Source organism: Branchiostoma floridae, chromosome 17 (assembly GCF_000003815.2).
Source record: "Branchiostoma floridae strain S238N-H82 chromosome 17, Bfl_VNyyK, whole genome shotgun sequence".
Classification (NCBI taxonomy): Eukaryota; Metazoa; Chordata; class Leptocardii; order Amphioxiformes; family Branchiostomatidae; genus Branchiostoma; species Branchiostoma floridae.
The window spans coordinates 11,982-26,491 of record NC_049995.1 but is presented as its reverse complement, the minus strand read 5'-3'; the positions used below and the strand labels follow the sequence as shown (position 1 = coordinate 26,491).

General features: G+C 39.1%; 2 protein-coding genes across 2 annotated transcripts in view; both read right to left on the bottom strand.

The window, feature by feature from the left end:
• The window catches only part of LOC118404934, a 27,805-nt gene extending 19,371 nt beyond the window's left edge, over positions 1-8,434 (bottom strand). Inside the window, exons 1-14 of the mRNA XM_035804319.1 lie at positions 8,261-8,434; positions 7,674-7,844; positions 6,880-7,301; positions 6,306-6,449; positions 5,501-5,620; positions 4,864-5,072; positions 4,465-4,552; positions 3,934-4,107; positions 3,377-3,490; positions 2,770-3,027; positions 2,141-2,296; positions 1,485-1,675; positions 818-998; positions 51-176 (exon numbers count right to left, since the gene is read on the bottom strand). Coding sequence (XP_035660212.1) covers positions 51-176; positions 818-998; positions 1,485-1,675; positions 2,141-2,296; positions 2,770-3,027; positions 3,377-3,490; positions 3,934-4,107; positions 4,465-4,552; positions 4,864-5,072; positions 5,501-5,620; positions 6,306-6,449; positions 6,880-7,225 — 2,107 coding nt within the window. The 5' untranslated portion in view covers positions 7,226-7,301; positions 7,674-7,844; positions 8,261-8,434. The remainder of the gene's footprint in view (positions 1-50; positions 177-817; positions 999-1,484; positions 1,676-2,140; positions 2,297-2,769; positions 3,028-3,376; positions 3,491-3,933; positions 4,108-4,464; positions 4,553-4,863; positions 5,073-5,500; positions 5,621-6,305; positions 6,450-6,879; positions 7,302-7,673; positions 7,845-8,260) is intronic.
• The window catches only part of LOC118404539 (mucin-22-like), a 14,581-nt gene continuing 7,306 nt past the window's right edge, over positions 7,236-14,510 (bottom strand). The window contains exons 2-14 of the mRNA XM_035803685.1: positions 14,391-14,445; positions 14,135-14,251; positions 13,612-13,758; positions 13,151-13,267; positions 12,704-12,814; positions 12,100-12,213; positions 11,735-11,851; positions 11,190-11,303; positions 9,712-9,843; positions 9,156-9,298; positions 8,261-8,443; positions 7,674-7,844; positions 7,236-7,301 (exon numbers count right to left, since the gene is read on the bottom strand). Of these exons, the coding sequence (XP_035659578.1) occupies positions 7,236-7,301; positions 7,674-7,844; positions 8,261-8,443; positions 9,156-9,298; positions 9,712-9,843; positions 11,190-11,303; positions 11,735-11,851; positions 12,100-12,213; positions 12,704-12,814; positions 13,151-13,267; positions 13,612-13,758; positions 14,135-14,251; positions 14,391-14,445 (1,587 nt within the window). The remainder of the gene's footprint in view (positions 7,302-7,673; positions 7,845-8,260; positions 8,444-9,155; positions 9,299-9,711; positions 9,844-11,189; positions 11,304-11,734; positions 11,852-12,099; positions 12,214-12,703; positions 12,815-13,150; positions 13,268-13,611; positions 13,759-14,134; positions 14,252-14,390; positions 14,446-14,510) is intronic.

The window sequence follows — 14,510 nt, the reverse complement described above, 5'->3', positions numbered from 1 at the left end:
GCATTGTGATGATATGATATGATATGATATGATATAAACATAACACTAACCAGTGCAGTTGAGACCGTTGCTGTCCATGGTGTACCCATCATCACACCCACAGGTGTAGCTTCCTCGGGTATTCTCACAGTTATGGAGTTGTTCACACAGCTGACCCTGAACGCACTCGTTAATATCTGCAAAAACAACAACTAGATGTTAAACGATAACGTATAAACACCTCAATTGAAAAATGCTACAGCACCTCTGAACAGCCTGTGGGTTTTTTAACGTTGAGAAAGAAAGCGTAGTCTTTAATCCTTTATTAGCTACGATTGTGCAAACAGCAATGCTACATTTTTGATGTTCACAATTATGTAAATATTCTTATCGAGACCACCACGCCGTTCTGATAGTCTGGGGGATAGTTGTATGACAAAAACAAGAATAATTGTTCATTAGAATCAAATGGCGAACCTATCACAAGCTACACAGATTTCAACATGTTTTTATCTCATTATTCTATCCAAATGCAGTTGCCACTTCTGCTTCTTGGTTAGCTTATATGTCAGTATGTGGAAAGATATGTAGCCAGTTTGCGCTAATGGAGAATGTAACCCAAAATTGTTCAGGGTGACCATTTCGACAATTGGGTGAGTTTCCCTATCTCCACGTCAATAGGTTAACTCCTACCTACGTTGCTCCTGGTACTGTTTGGTAAGCCATTCCCTTCTGGACATGTGGGTACAATGAGGTAACAGGGAATCGTGAGGATGCTAGATGTAACATACGATAGTATACTGTCATTATGCAAAACAAAAACGTCGGTACAACTGACCATAGCACTTTTCACCCGTTCCATCCAGACCAGAAGGACAGGGTCCACAGGTAAAGCCTGCTGCAGGTGCCACGTTATCTGTACACACCACACCTGGATAGCACGGGTCTTCCTCACATTCATTCTTATCAGCCTCACAGAACTCTCCCGCGTAGGCTTCAGGGCAGGAGCAGGTAACAACCTGTTGAACAAGACCATAGTATGTTAAGGACAAGCGATAGAAAAGACGTAGGCTCTATTGCGGAAGGTGAGTCGCTAATTGACTCAATATTGTCCTTGACCTTTGCGTTTGCAACACTTACCCACATACAAAATATATCAGCACAGTCTATCTAGATCATCGAAAGTCATTGCTCACGAGATGTCACACACACACACACACACCTCTATACCTCTTGAGCATATTCAAGCATACAACATAGACACATAGTCAAACAGTTTTAAAAACGCAGTTACGAATGTTCGTACAATACTGAAAACATATTTTGATCATAAACATATCATTTAACTTAAAGAAAACACTGGAAGGTCAGAAATCAAATAGTAGAAAAGCGACTGAAATTGCCATTGTCTCTGAGACTTGTGCTCATATGGGGGACAATATGAAATATATGTTATCAACATATACTATCAACGAATTTCATAGGTGCTAAAAAATTGGACAAACCTGAAACTGCCCCACAGGGTTGATCTCTCCAGTAAAGTCGACGGTGACAAAGTTGCAGGTTCCGCCGTTTCTACAGTCACAGAGTTTCACCATCGGGTAAGACGACGAGGATGCACCCTTGTCGTCTTTGGCAACTATCTCTAGTTGCACGGGTAGGATACTGGTCGGTCTCCAGCTAAGGCTACCAGTAACTAAAGAAAAAGGAATTTGAAGATCTTACGAATTCGGGAAATATTAGAGTTTTCGTCTCTTGTTTAGTTGTATTACATCAGTCATAACGTTTTTTTTATCAAATACGCTCATTGATAAGTGCAGATAGACCAAAAACAATACCTCCTGAAGATCATGCTTCTTCCATTTACTCCATGATGTGGACTGTCATTTCAATATTAACGACTAGTTCTACCACCTAATTAACACTGCTTCCTGCCACTCCAGTACGTCTGACGTCTGAATTCATCTCCCCACTCACTTTCTGACACTCTACTGGCAGTGTATTTACTCATTCAGACAATAAAAGTAAACACGGACACACACCAATATGACAAACAAAAACGTGAATAAATTTGTGTGAAAAAATACAAAGGAATGCCTCATGAAAAAGAGGAGAAAATAGTTTCATTAAAAGGCTGGCTGATATTGCAAGACATACTTACCAGGATTGATGGTCGCTCCAGGTATGGTACTAACGTTGGCTATAGAATACGTTACGGGATTGCCTTCAGGGTCCTCCGCAGTGACCTGTAGTTCAACCACTTGTCCAACGATTCCATTGACCGTGGCATTGACCGTGATGTTAGGTGGAAAGTTAGCTGTAAAACAGAAGTACAATAATTAGATCATGTTAAGAATATGTCACTAAATAACTTGAATTTTTGTACACAACAAATTGTTTTATTCAACCGATGTTTCGGTAACCGTATGTCACATTCCTCATGTCAATTATAACTGGTTAACACTGCACTGCAGTATAGATGTCGCTGCTTGAAGATGTGGTCCAAACGTAGATTATTTACATAAATACATAGGTAGTTACAGTAGTATTGTGGTGCCAAACTTAACAGAGTGTATTATTCACGATTTATTGCTTGTAGATAGTGCGACAATGTATTCAAATATTATGTTCAATGTTATATATGTCCATACGTTACTGTATGTTGTATAACAAATTCCTAATAGGTAAACTTTAAAAAAAATTAAAGTTTTATTGTATCAGATTGTAAAATCACATTATAAAATAGTAAACAACAACATACTAGATTTCAAACTTGCGCCGTACACTTACCCAATGTCTCTGCATCTGAGTCAAAAGTTTCAATACTTGATCTTGTTTGTTCTCCAACTTCTGTGTCATTCGTGCTGAGGAAGTCAAAGAGACATTCAACATTGGAGCCACATAGATCTTCAGCCTCGCTTTGCTTTTCGTCAGAGACAGTATTCCGTAGTTGGCTCAAAAACTTTGGCCTAAAATCTGGCTTGGCGAAGGAATTTACGTCTTGTCCGTCCTTGTAGGTGAATAAACTTTCATCTTGGCTGATTTGCCCTGAAAACAAGAAGAAAGAAATTCCAATGTTAACATTTTTACAGATCAGCAAAACAGTAGATATGCACATACTACAAAAACAACATCCGTCTACATTTCATCAGCTTGTATAATAAAGAAAATGTCTACAGACAATGAAAATCCTAAATCTTTGCCTCCTGTGCACATCTGCATGCAACCTGCAAGCCTACATGCAACCTGCAAACCTGCAACCTTCTAGTGTCCACCACCATCTCCTTGCACGTTATTTTTCATTTTCCATTAACTTAGAAGTGGTTAACAATTGCCTTGCATTGAACAAACCCATCACCGTTATAAAATAGTACAATGGTCATGTTACTGTACTTACAAGATAATCCCCACGGGAAGATTTCTTCCTCTGTAAGGTTCCTGTCGTCTGGAGGCTGCAGTACAGTCCCGTTAGGATAGGTGAAGTCGTCCAGAATGTTGCCGTTCCAAACGCCTAGGAATGAGTGATTGACACCATTGTTTATTCTTCTATATACACATATAAGATAATATCTAGGCAGCACCAAATCTCCACAGTCCATTAGGCTGCACAATACATTGACGCATAAGACTGAATGGGATCTTTAGAAAAAATATTCAAATCGTGTTCGTCGATTTACGATTTTTATCTGCATCTGCCTGTTATAGGTAATGAAATTTGAAATTTTGGTGGATTTGACCCAAAACGCTTCAAAATATGTATAATGTAAATGCTGCCCATATATGTGATACCAAATTTCGAGCATTTCAGGGCTTCATATCAGAAGACATTTCAATAGCCTTGCCTATATGTTCTCTCTGATTACATACATCGAATTTTTTAGGTATTTGAATAGCTGACTTACGGCATACTGTTTGAACTGTAATAGATTATTCACGAGTAATTGACCAACATACCAAGGAGACCTCTGGTGGTGTTTTCAAAAGACTCCGGAGATCCGAACTGTACGTTCAACATGAGTTTCTGGAGTGAGACAGTCACTGTTACACCCGAAGAGAAGGAGGCGATCACACTGGTCCGGTTGGAGTTAAAATTGTACTGAAGAGTCACATTGGCAAAACGCTGCGCACCTGGAAAACAAAACAAGGCAAGGACTGATTGGCATGTGTTTGTTTGTCATTACGTGTGTCCGCCGTTCCGCAAACGGCATTACAATGCTAGCCACGTTATGTATACTAGCAAGAAATTTAGGCATTGGCCCTAGGTCAGGATAATGGAACCTGACTTCTTAAAAAACTCTACATATTTCATGCAGCTTTGAGATAACTGAATTCTTTTTGCAATTTCGCAACACGATTCTATACGTCAGATGAAGTACTCCCAATTGGCCAAAACCTAATTAGAAAACATCATTTATCAAGCAATACCAAATGAACAGTTTTTCTTAGAATTTCCTATATTTGGGTCATGTAATGTTCATGCCTTACCGTTCTGCTGTAGGTCAGTAATGTCGATGTGCTGTCCATCCACCATTAATGTCATGTTTGTCCGGTCTTCGTTCATACCCATTTCAACCTAAACGAAAACACACAATTGTAAAAACAAAATTATTTAGGAACCATTCAACGCAAATAAGGTTAATACTTTAGGACATGTCCACAATACAGTTCCTGCCCTTCATGGTAAAGCACGAGCTCTTCATAGAATTCATCCACATGGGTTCATATACTTATATGGACTTGCGTAAGAATAACTTGCATTACTTTTAATAACACCCATTAATCTGGTTCATAGTTCAAATGCGTATTCACTATGAGAAGCATGAACCACGACACACTAGCTACATTGCAGAAGCTTGTAACTGTCAAGATAGTATGGAGAGTTACCGTTGATGACCCCTCTTGTTTGGACGCAAATGCCGTGAAGACTGTAGCCTCAGCAGCCCCTTGAGTCCCGATGGCTTTCTCTGTGCGGCCCTGCAGCCTGAACTGGACATCAGCCCCACTCGTCTTGACAAGCGTAAACTCTCCTAACCCGTTGAAAGTGTAGGCGAGATTGTCCAGTGTCTTTATGTGGGGGTCTCCCCACATTATAGCTGAAAAAATGAAAAGGCATTTTTTTAAAGCCTAGATTCCAATACTAGTATTTAACGTTATTGCTGTTGAAACAAGGATCCTATTGCACGATTACTGCCAAAAAGGCTGCAACTCGAAATGCACACAACGACAACCTCACTGACCGAAAATGATACCTTCTTTCCATGGATGTAAAGATCATGCAATGCAACACGTATAGAAGAGATGCAGATAAAAGTATGCGAAATTGTGTCAAACATTGCACAAAGGCAAACGCCAGTATAGAAAACGTGCCTAAAACAATAAGGAATGATAATACAGAAATATACAGTGTACTATGTGCCAATCATGTAAGCATCATTCATTGTTAAAAGTAATAGATACCGGTATGGTTTGTCTTAAAACTGAATCACTACAAAGTACATGTCTATATATAATTAAGACGTACCTAGACGTGGTGGCACGTAAGAAGAACAGCTGTTCGGAGGCCTCTTTTCATAGTACATGTTACAGAAGTCCTCATCGTCAGACAGGCTACAGCACCAGGACTTAGGGTTTACGTCAAAGTCTGAAAAACAGAAATCATTTCAACCCAAATATAGTCATTTCCAAAGAATTAAATTTAAAAAAAAAAGAAATATGGACAAGTTTAGGCTGGACATGGGCGTAATTTTGAGTCGATTTACCCGAAGTTTGAGGTAACATTGCAACACGTGATAACACGCAGCGTTCACGTGTACACGGGCTAATCACAGACCTAGTTCCGTGATGTATACGCAGCGAACCTTGACCTATCCATTTTTTTCTTGTTTCACTATTTAGCAAATCATACACAGGGAGTTAGCTTACGCTGTCTTATAGTTCATAGATTAAAGAAGCCACCGGTCGGCGTCCAATTTTAATGGCCAAGCGGCTATTACCAGACACGAGGTAGAGAGATCACCGGCTCGATTTCTGGCATTTTCTGGCTAGACGTTGTGTCCTTGGAAAATTAAAGTAACTGTACACGACTTTACTCACCCAACATAGGTGTAAAAATGCGTAACTTACTTAAGTTGGGGGGGGGGGGGGTAAAACGCGATAGAAGGAGAGGGATGTAGTGCACCTTCCAATACCGTACCCTAGACAGATTAGATAACAAACAACTGCCCCAAGAGCCTTTAAAGGGCTATGAAATTAACCCTACCATTTTGTAATTAAATAAGTATAATTTGTGATATGCAAAGAACAACACATTCCAAGTATAGTCTTACCGGTGTAAAGCTGAGAGAACCGCTGGTATCTGTGATGACTTCCAGCCAGCGGTATTTCAGTGTTCAGGGCCAGAAACTTGTAGCAACAGTCTACACTTGAACCAGTGGGACTGGCAAACAGAGGGCTGAGGCAAACTTCTAAATCTGGGAATAACATGAAAGGATACCATAAGTATTGCGCTGCCTCTAGAATGGTACCAACCAATATTTCTGACACGTAGACCTAATGCACGATGTTGGAATGACAACATGTGGTTAACAAATTATTATATGAATCATCAACAATAGCTGTTCGAAATGTGATACTGAAACTGTAGGAATTCATGTAGTTTTTTTCCTGCATATCTTTCATGTAGATTCACCGTGTTTCCGCCAATTCTACAAGTTTTTCTGAATCTTACATCAGACAAAAAATATTATATTAATAATTAGTGTGGTCCGTTATGTAGGTACATAGGCATGGTCTGTTACCAATGAAGGGTAAAAGTTTGAGAGCGGAGGACCATGACTTGCTTGGGTTTAACAATTTGTTCAACCATTTTTAGAGCTACAATGAACATAAAAAGATATATACCGTCAATGAACACAAGAAGAAGGAAGATTTCAAATGGAGACAAGGTGACAGGGGTGAAGCGTTGGTCCCGTAGTGCCTGCAGCAGCGTGCAGGGACAATGGCCTTCCCCAACAATCCACTCTGAATGTTCAGGTTCTGCGTTGTACCAGTCATGACACAGCTTCTTGTAGTTAGTTTTCCTTGTTGTATCGCTCTCTAATCTGAACGCCCATCGTCCTTTCAGTCCCGTGTTTCCGTTGACCTGATCGGGTCTGTAAGGGTTTGCCAGCTGGATGTTTTCGAAGTTTGCCCCGTTAGCACTGTTGTAGCCGAGAACAACGCTTTGTGTTTCATTGGTCCACAACATCTCATCTTCCTTATAGGTTAGGAACGCAACGGAGTCTGACCCATCTGTGGCCAGCACTGCTTGGGAATGTGTTTGGCTGAAAAAACAAACATGGCATCTTAGTTGAAGTAGAGAAAGTGAGATATTGACATCCGTGTAATTAGCGCGACAAGATGATGATGATAATGAAAATGATGATGATGGTGCTGCTGCTGCTGCTGAATATGATAATGGTGCTGATGGTGCTGATTATGATTATGGTGATAATGATGATAGTGATAATGGTGATGATGGTGATGATGATGATGATTATGGCAATGATGATAATGATGATGATGGTGACAATGGTGATAAGGATGATGATAATGAAGATAATAATGAAGATGATAAAAAAGAAGATAACAAAGACTATAATATAGAGATGAGATGATTGTGATGATGTTGCTAGAAGTTTAATAAAATAACTAACGTTCTGTTTGGTATATCTTGCTTCCACGGACGGCACACTGTCCCAGGTGACAACCAGAACCCAGGTAGGTACAAAGGGGTCGCTGAAAGACTGGTTCATTCTCCCTGTTACCATGTCAAACATGGCTTGAGTGGCATTGTCAACTGATGTGTCATCAATTGAATTGTACACCTGGTGGGAACAGAAAGAGAGAATTAACTACTGTGTAGACTGGATAATGCAATATAAGGATTGAGACAGAAATTGCCGAAAGTACTAGGTCATATTTTCACGTTTTCGGTTAAGTTAAGAATTCCAATGTCAGGTCACAAAATAACAGTGATCATAAGACTCTCAAGATTTTTCTTATAGAATTCTTTAGTCTCTATACGTAATATCACAGACTATTACGTTTCAAAAGTTTAAAAACTTTTTATGTATTGATTTGGGATCATTGATAAGGGATCATTTCTTTTCGTTTGTCTCGCAACAGTTGGGCAAAGTTGGTTGTATTTTACATCTTTTGACCCGTCAAATAAGAATCTGGTGACCAGCTTTTCTAAGCCGAATACTGCATGCCGAGTATTGTTGAATGTATTTTCATTTACCTGATACCACACTTTCCCAACATCAGTTGTTAGATCAACATCTCCCCAGGAAGCTGCTACCATAGGAGGGAACCCTGCCTGTACCGTGTTGTCACTACTGAACGGGCTGGGGTTGGGGTACGGTTCTCTCCGTGCACGGGACTGCGCCGTCGGTGGAAACACCATCAGCCCGTTATCTGAGAACTGCAAAGAAAGTAAGAGATTTTGTGTGAGTGAAATTTTAGCATGTTTTATAGAAAGCATTCAAAGAGCTACCACTTCATGAGTTACAGTTACTTCTATGTTTCATATAATTTTAGATGTCAGAACTCCCATAATTAAAAAATAGGCAAATATATCAAGGACTACTCTGCTATTAGAAAGAATACCGAAACTACTTATTAGCCTACTCCATTTCAATACTATTTCAAAGAATTATGTTAGCCCCTATTGGTATGTTAACTAGGTTGTTAAGCTTTATCCTATACCTCTATTTTGTACTTTGCGTAATAGTTGTTGCCATACATTGTATCACGTAGAATGGTCGTGCAATAAAGTCCGTCTATGTTTTACACATATTAATATCTTCCTATCTATCTATGTGCGTATCTTTCTATCTCTTTCCTTTCCTTTCTCTCTCTCTCTCTCTCTCTACATATATGTATATGTATTTATATACGCACGTGCGCGCGCATGTGAGGTTGTATGTGCGTACATATGTTCATCCAGTCTTTCAGAATAGCACTTTGTATCAACAATGTCTTAATAAGTTTAATGATGTAGCAATCACTTGTTAATTGATGGAAGAACACGAAAAATCTGTAACAACGGATATCCTTGACATTATAGTAATAATCTACTGATGGAATTCACATCGATCTGTCTTGATGTTGCAAGAACAGGAAAGCGAACTTACGTAAAGGCTGTAGTAGAACTCCCCAAAGAAGGGGAATCCTATACTGATTTCAATCAATGATGGTAATGAGATGTCTTTGTGTTGGTCTGTGTCAGGTAGCGATGTGTCGCCTTGTTCTTCACCGTATGGAAACAGGATAATTTCTGCAAAGACAACAATAAAATTCATAATTGTCATAAAATATCGTATAATAGATAACTTTATTGTGGCATTTCTCTTTTTATTCCTTTTTATGGGCAGTTTATCATTTGGCATAATGATTATAACTATACAAGGAACCGTTTGTAGTACAACTGATATACTGTATCATCATAAAAATAATAAAACATATTACAAGGGAAAAACAGATTTGTACAGCCAGCTAATTGGACATTTAACACCTTGGGTGCCAATGGTCTGCAAGCAATTATATTGTAAAAAAACGCTTTCGACTGCCATCTTCATCAGCCAAACAGATTTCAGAGTCACGAACATAAAAAATCAAGGTTGGGTATTGAACCCATTACCTTGAGCTTCAGAGTTAGATCGCTAAGCTAATGTATTACATATTTCTCACCTCTACATATGAGGTTTTCCTGTGTTAGGTCATTTCCATAAAAACCTTCTTCGCACGTGCAGGTGTAGTTTCCCCGTGTGTTGTTGCAGACTGCGTTTTTGTGACATTTTTGGAGAAGGCACTCGTTGACATCTGCAGACAAACAAACAAACAAACAAACATGGACATTGAACTATCTTAGTGCCTAGTCTTTTTGGAGAAGGCACTCGTTGACATCTGCAGACAAACAAACAAACAAACAAACATGGACATTGAACTATCTTAGTGCCTAGTCTTTTTGGAGAAGGCACTCGTTGACATCTGTAGACAAACAAACAAACAAACAAACATGGACATTGAACTATCTTAGTGCCTAGTCTTTTTGGAGAAGGCACTCGTTGACATCTGCAGACAAACAAACAAACAAACAAACATGGACATTGAACTATCTTAGTGCCTAGTCTTTTTGGAGAAGGCACTCGTTGACATCTGCAGACAAACAAACAAACAAACAGACATGGACATTGAACTATCTTAGTGCCCTTTTTTTTGAGAAGGCACTCGTTGACCTCTGCAAACAAACAAACAAACAAACATGGACATTGAACTATCTTAGTGCCTAGTCTTTTTGGAGAAGACACTTGTTGACATTTGCAGACAAACAAACAAACAAACAAACATGGACATTGGACTATCTTAGTGCCCTTTTTTTTGGAGAAGGCACTCGTTGACATCTGCAGACAAACAAACAAACAAACAGACATGGACATTGAACTATCTTAGTGCCCTTTTTTTTGAGAAGGCACTCGTTGACCTCTGCAAACAAACAAACAAACAAACATGGACATTGAACTATCTTAGTGCCTAGTCTTTTTGGAGAAGACACTTGTTGACATTTGCAGACAAACAAACAAACAAACAAACATGGACATTGGACTATCTTAGTGCCCTTTTTTTTGGAGAAGGCACTCGTTGACCTCTGCAAACAAACAAACAAACAAACAAACATGGACATTGAACTATCTTAGTGCGGAACTTGTTTTCAGCAAGTAAAGAAGATCAGATATAACCACCAAGATACGCATGTTACATGTGACATTTCTTCAGTGTAATACAACCAACTGCTTTGCCGCCTATGCTTACTACGAACATCGTGTGTTACGCCGAAGGACAGTTATACCGGTTATACAGATGCAGATAAAGAGCACATTATGATGTATCTTAGATGATGTGTCATATATCATGTATCATGTATCAAGATATACATGGAGGGAAATAGATAAATTCATATGCATATACATGTCTCAATGCAGTGGTCATTTTTTAGCATAATACAAGAGGGAGATATATTGGTAGCATGACAAGAAATCTAATGTAATTTCAACGCTGTAAATGGTTTTTATCGTTGCATTAAGTTGAGTTGATCATCAGCTGCAGCATATCGTTTGTAATTGCCATTATCTTTTTTGTGTCAAAATGTTACGACGTGAATGGCTTACCTTCCTCACAGTTAACGCCCTGCCATTCACTTGGACAGTCACACGTGTACTTGTTCAGTCCGTTCATGCAGTCTGCTCCATTTTGACAGGGATTGGAAACACACTCATCGGTTTCTGTACGAAAAAAGAACACAAAGTTACGACAAATGTCAATGTCTACCTAACTCTCTGCTTTTAACATCCAACACGATTTAATACTGCGGTAAATTATTGTCCTTTGACAGAAATTTTACTAGAAAACAAACTGCGATCTATCTATTATTTTATACTTTATTATTAAATTGTATGTATGTGTCATTCAGCAAATACTAGTCATACGTTTAGTACTATTGCAGTAATAAAACAAAATGCTGTGTCAATGATTGGAATACTCAGCTATTATTTGAATACCTCATCAGCAATCTACATTTTGACATAGTAAGTACGAAAAAGTGATACGGTCATAGTGTCTTCTTTTATGTACAATTGTTTACCGTTCTAAAAAATCTTCTGGAAGAATATTTCACACGAGTTATGTCAACAGAATATTTAAGTGCACTTTTTACCTGTGCATGCAAATCCATCTCCATGGAAACCTTGTTTACAGGTGCAGGTAAAGGAGCCGTTCGTGTTGTTGCAGTCAGCATTCCGGTTACAAGGATCAGATGTGCACTCATTGATATCTGTGGAAAACAAACATAATAACAGGCTTAGGTATGTTCGTCTTCGATAAACTAGAAAGTTAGACATTTCAAATTACAGATATATCCTCTATACCCTACTCAAAACAATTAAAAATGTGTCATTACAAAGGAATCGTCACAGACTGCAATACTTGAATGGAACTTAATCCCCAAAGTCAAACCAATGTAACGGAAAAAGTAACAGAATTAAAATAGGCAATAGACAGACTGGAACAGAAATATCTTACCCTGTTGACAGTTGTTTCCCTCCCACCCATCCACACAGTCACAGCTGTAAGCGTTGATCCTGTCACTGCACGTCCCATTGTTGAGGCAGGGTTGGGGGTCACAATCATTGATGTCTGGAAACAAAATAGAAATCTATCCTAAAGAACTCTGAAAAATGACATTGATTTACCATGTGTTTTCTGGATGAAGTTTATATGTACGTGTCGTCTCAGTTATTTCCAGCCAATATGTTAAGCTAGCCTAGTACATGGTAACTATTTCCATAGAATATATGCAGCAATGCCATTTTCATCCAAACTCAGAAGAAATACAATTACGAAGCTGTTTTGTGAATAAAGGCCGTTCATGTCTTTTGAAAGTAAGCAGCTTTAATGTTAAATACAGACTTAGCTTGAAAGTTCATTGGTGTTGTTATAAATTAGAACAAAGCGAAACTGAATTATAATTTCCAATACAAATATACGGCTTAACCAGATTTTTCAAAGCTTTTCAATGAAGAAGTATCGCTTCTAGTCAATAAGGTGACGCCACTTCATAACCGGTGGGTTGCTCAAATTTTTTTAAGGCCAATTGTTTTGTTAGAAATTACAGGAGCAGACTTACTTATCTCACACCTATCACCAGCGAACCCCTCCCGACAGCTACAGTTGTAACCGTTGATCCTATCCACACATGTTCCTCCGATGCAGGGGTTGGAGTTACACTCGTTGATTTCTAGGTGAAAAAATGAAAATTTCCATTCATGATCTGAGGTATGAAAACAACATTGCTATTCTTGACTCCTATGCTCATTCTTCTCTGAAGTTTGAGATAGCGGGCAACAGTTCCCCTATTCTGTGTTAATTCATAGTATAAAGCGACCAGTCACTATCCGTAAGTTGACGTCATCAAAATCAAAATAACGCAACTGATTAAAAGTCGTACTGCTCCACCGTATAGAAACAAACAATTGAATTAAACTGGTCTTTTGGGGGCAGTTGACATATCAATCTTCTGTATAGAGTAAGTTTGACCTGCAGATACACATACATCAATTACACATATACAAACCTGTGCAAACTGTACCAGACCCCACGTATCCGTCCAGGCACTGACAAGTGTAGCTGCCTGCTGTGTTGGTGCAGTTGGCAAACTCGGAACATGGTGCCGACAAACATTCGTCTACATCTGGAAAATAAAACTATTTTTCAACGGCATGAAATTAACTCTCATCACTGAAAGATCTCTGGACACTTCTGTTCGTACTCAATTGATTTTAGAAGGCATTTTACACGATTTTTCTCACTCCACCCAGGTGTAAAAATGGGTACTGCTATCTACTGTGTCTTGCGGTAAAATAATGGAAGGCGGAGCCCATCCCTCTCCTTCCACTTCCTTTTACCTCCCGAGCCTACATTATGCATCCACTGCTGGTACAGCCTCCAAACACTAAAAGCCTACCTATACCTGTTTATATTCTATACTTGGCCTGTACACGGATATATCACACAAGATGATGAAGATAAACATACCCTCACACGTTGTCCTCCCATCACCAGTATAGCCGCTGGGACACCGACACGTGTACGAGCCGTACGGAGAGTTGATGCACCTTGCGTTAGACCCACAGGCTGGTCGTCCCAAGCAATAATCCAAACCGTTTTCACATTCATTGACATCTGCAAAAGATCACATATTGTTTCCGGTAACCTGGCATCCAGTCTACCGTTGATTAGCAGAATTCATCCTTACCGCCTAAAACATCTCCCAGGTACAAAGGATTACCACGGCGACGGAAAGCCCTTTCTGCCTCAAAAGGGAGCCCGGCCAAACCACGGCAGACCTAAATTGATAATGGCCTTTTAAAACTGATAAGCTAATAGAGTAAGTTTGTGGTATCAATGGAAATTTGTCATTAAAATAAACACGAGGAAAGCTGCTGAAAACCTATAGTGATATGAAGGCGGTACATTCTTTTGATACAAACCGTAGGTAGATGCGTTTTTCTATATATCACGTTTAGTCCTAATGATTACAATTCATAAAGAAACGTACCTAGACAAAACTGGGAAAGGCCGAAAAAACCGTATCCTGTGTTGCAGTCACACTTCTGAGTGCCGTCATCCACAAAACAGCTTCCAAAGCCACAGAACCGGATACAGGGTGTAATGGCTGGGGGTAAGTGCAAAAGGCATAATGGTGGGTCAATAACCATGGCTTAGTAATAGAGTACAAAAATTAGATAATGACAATGGCTATGTGCTAATAGACAAATCAATAGCACTTTTTATACCGGAGCTAACGTTAAAACCTTGTAACCTGATGCTGTCTAGAATGCCACGACTGCTTCCATTTCTTTCAAGTTGCTTGTGAATATTGAGATAATATGATATGAATATTAGATGATTGTTGCTCTTGTTTGTGTATTAGT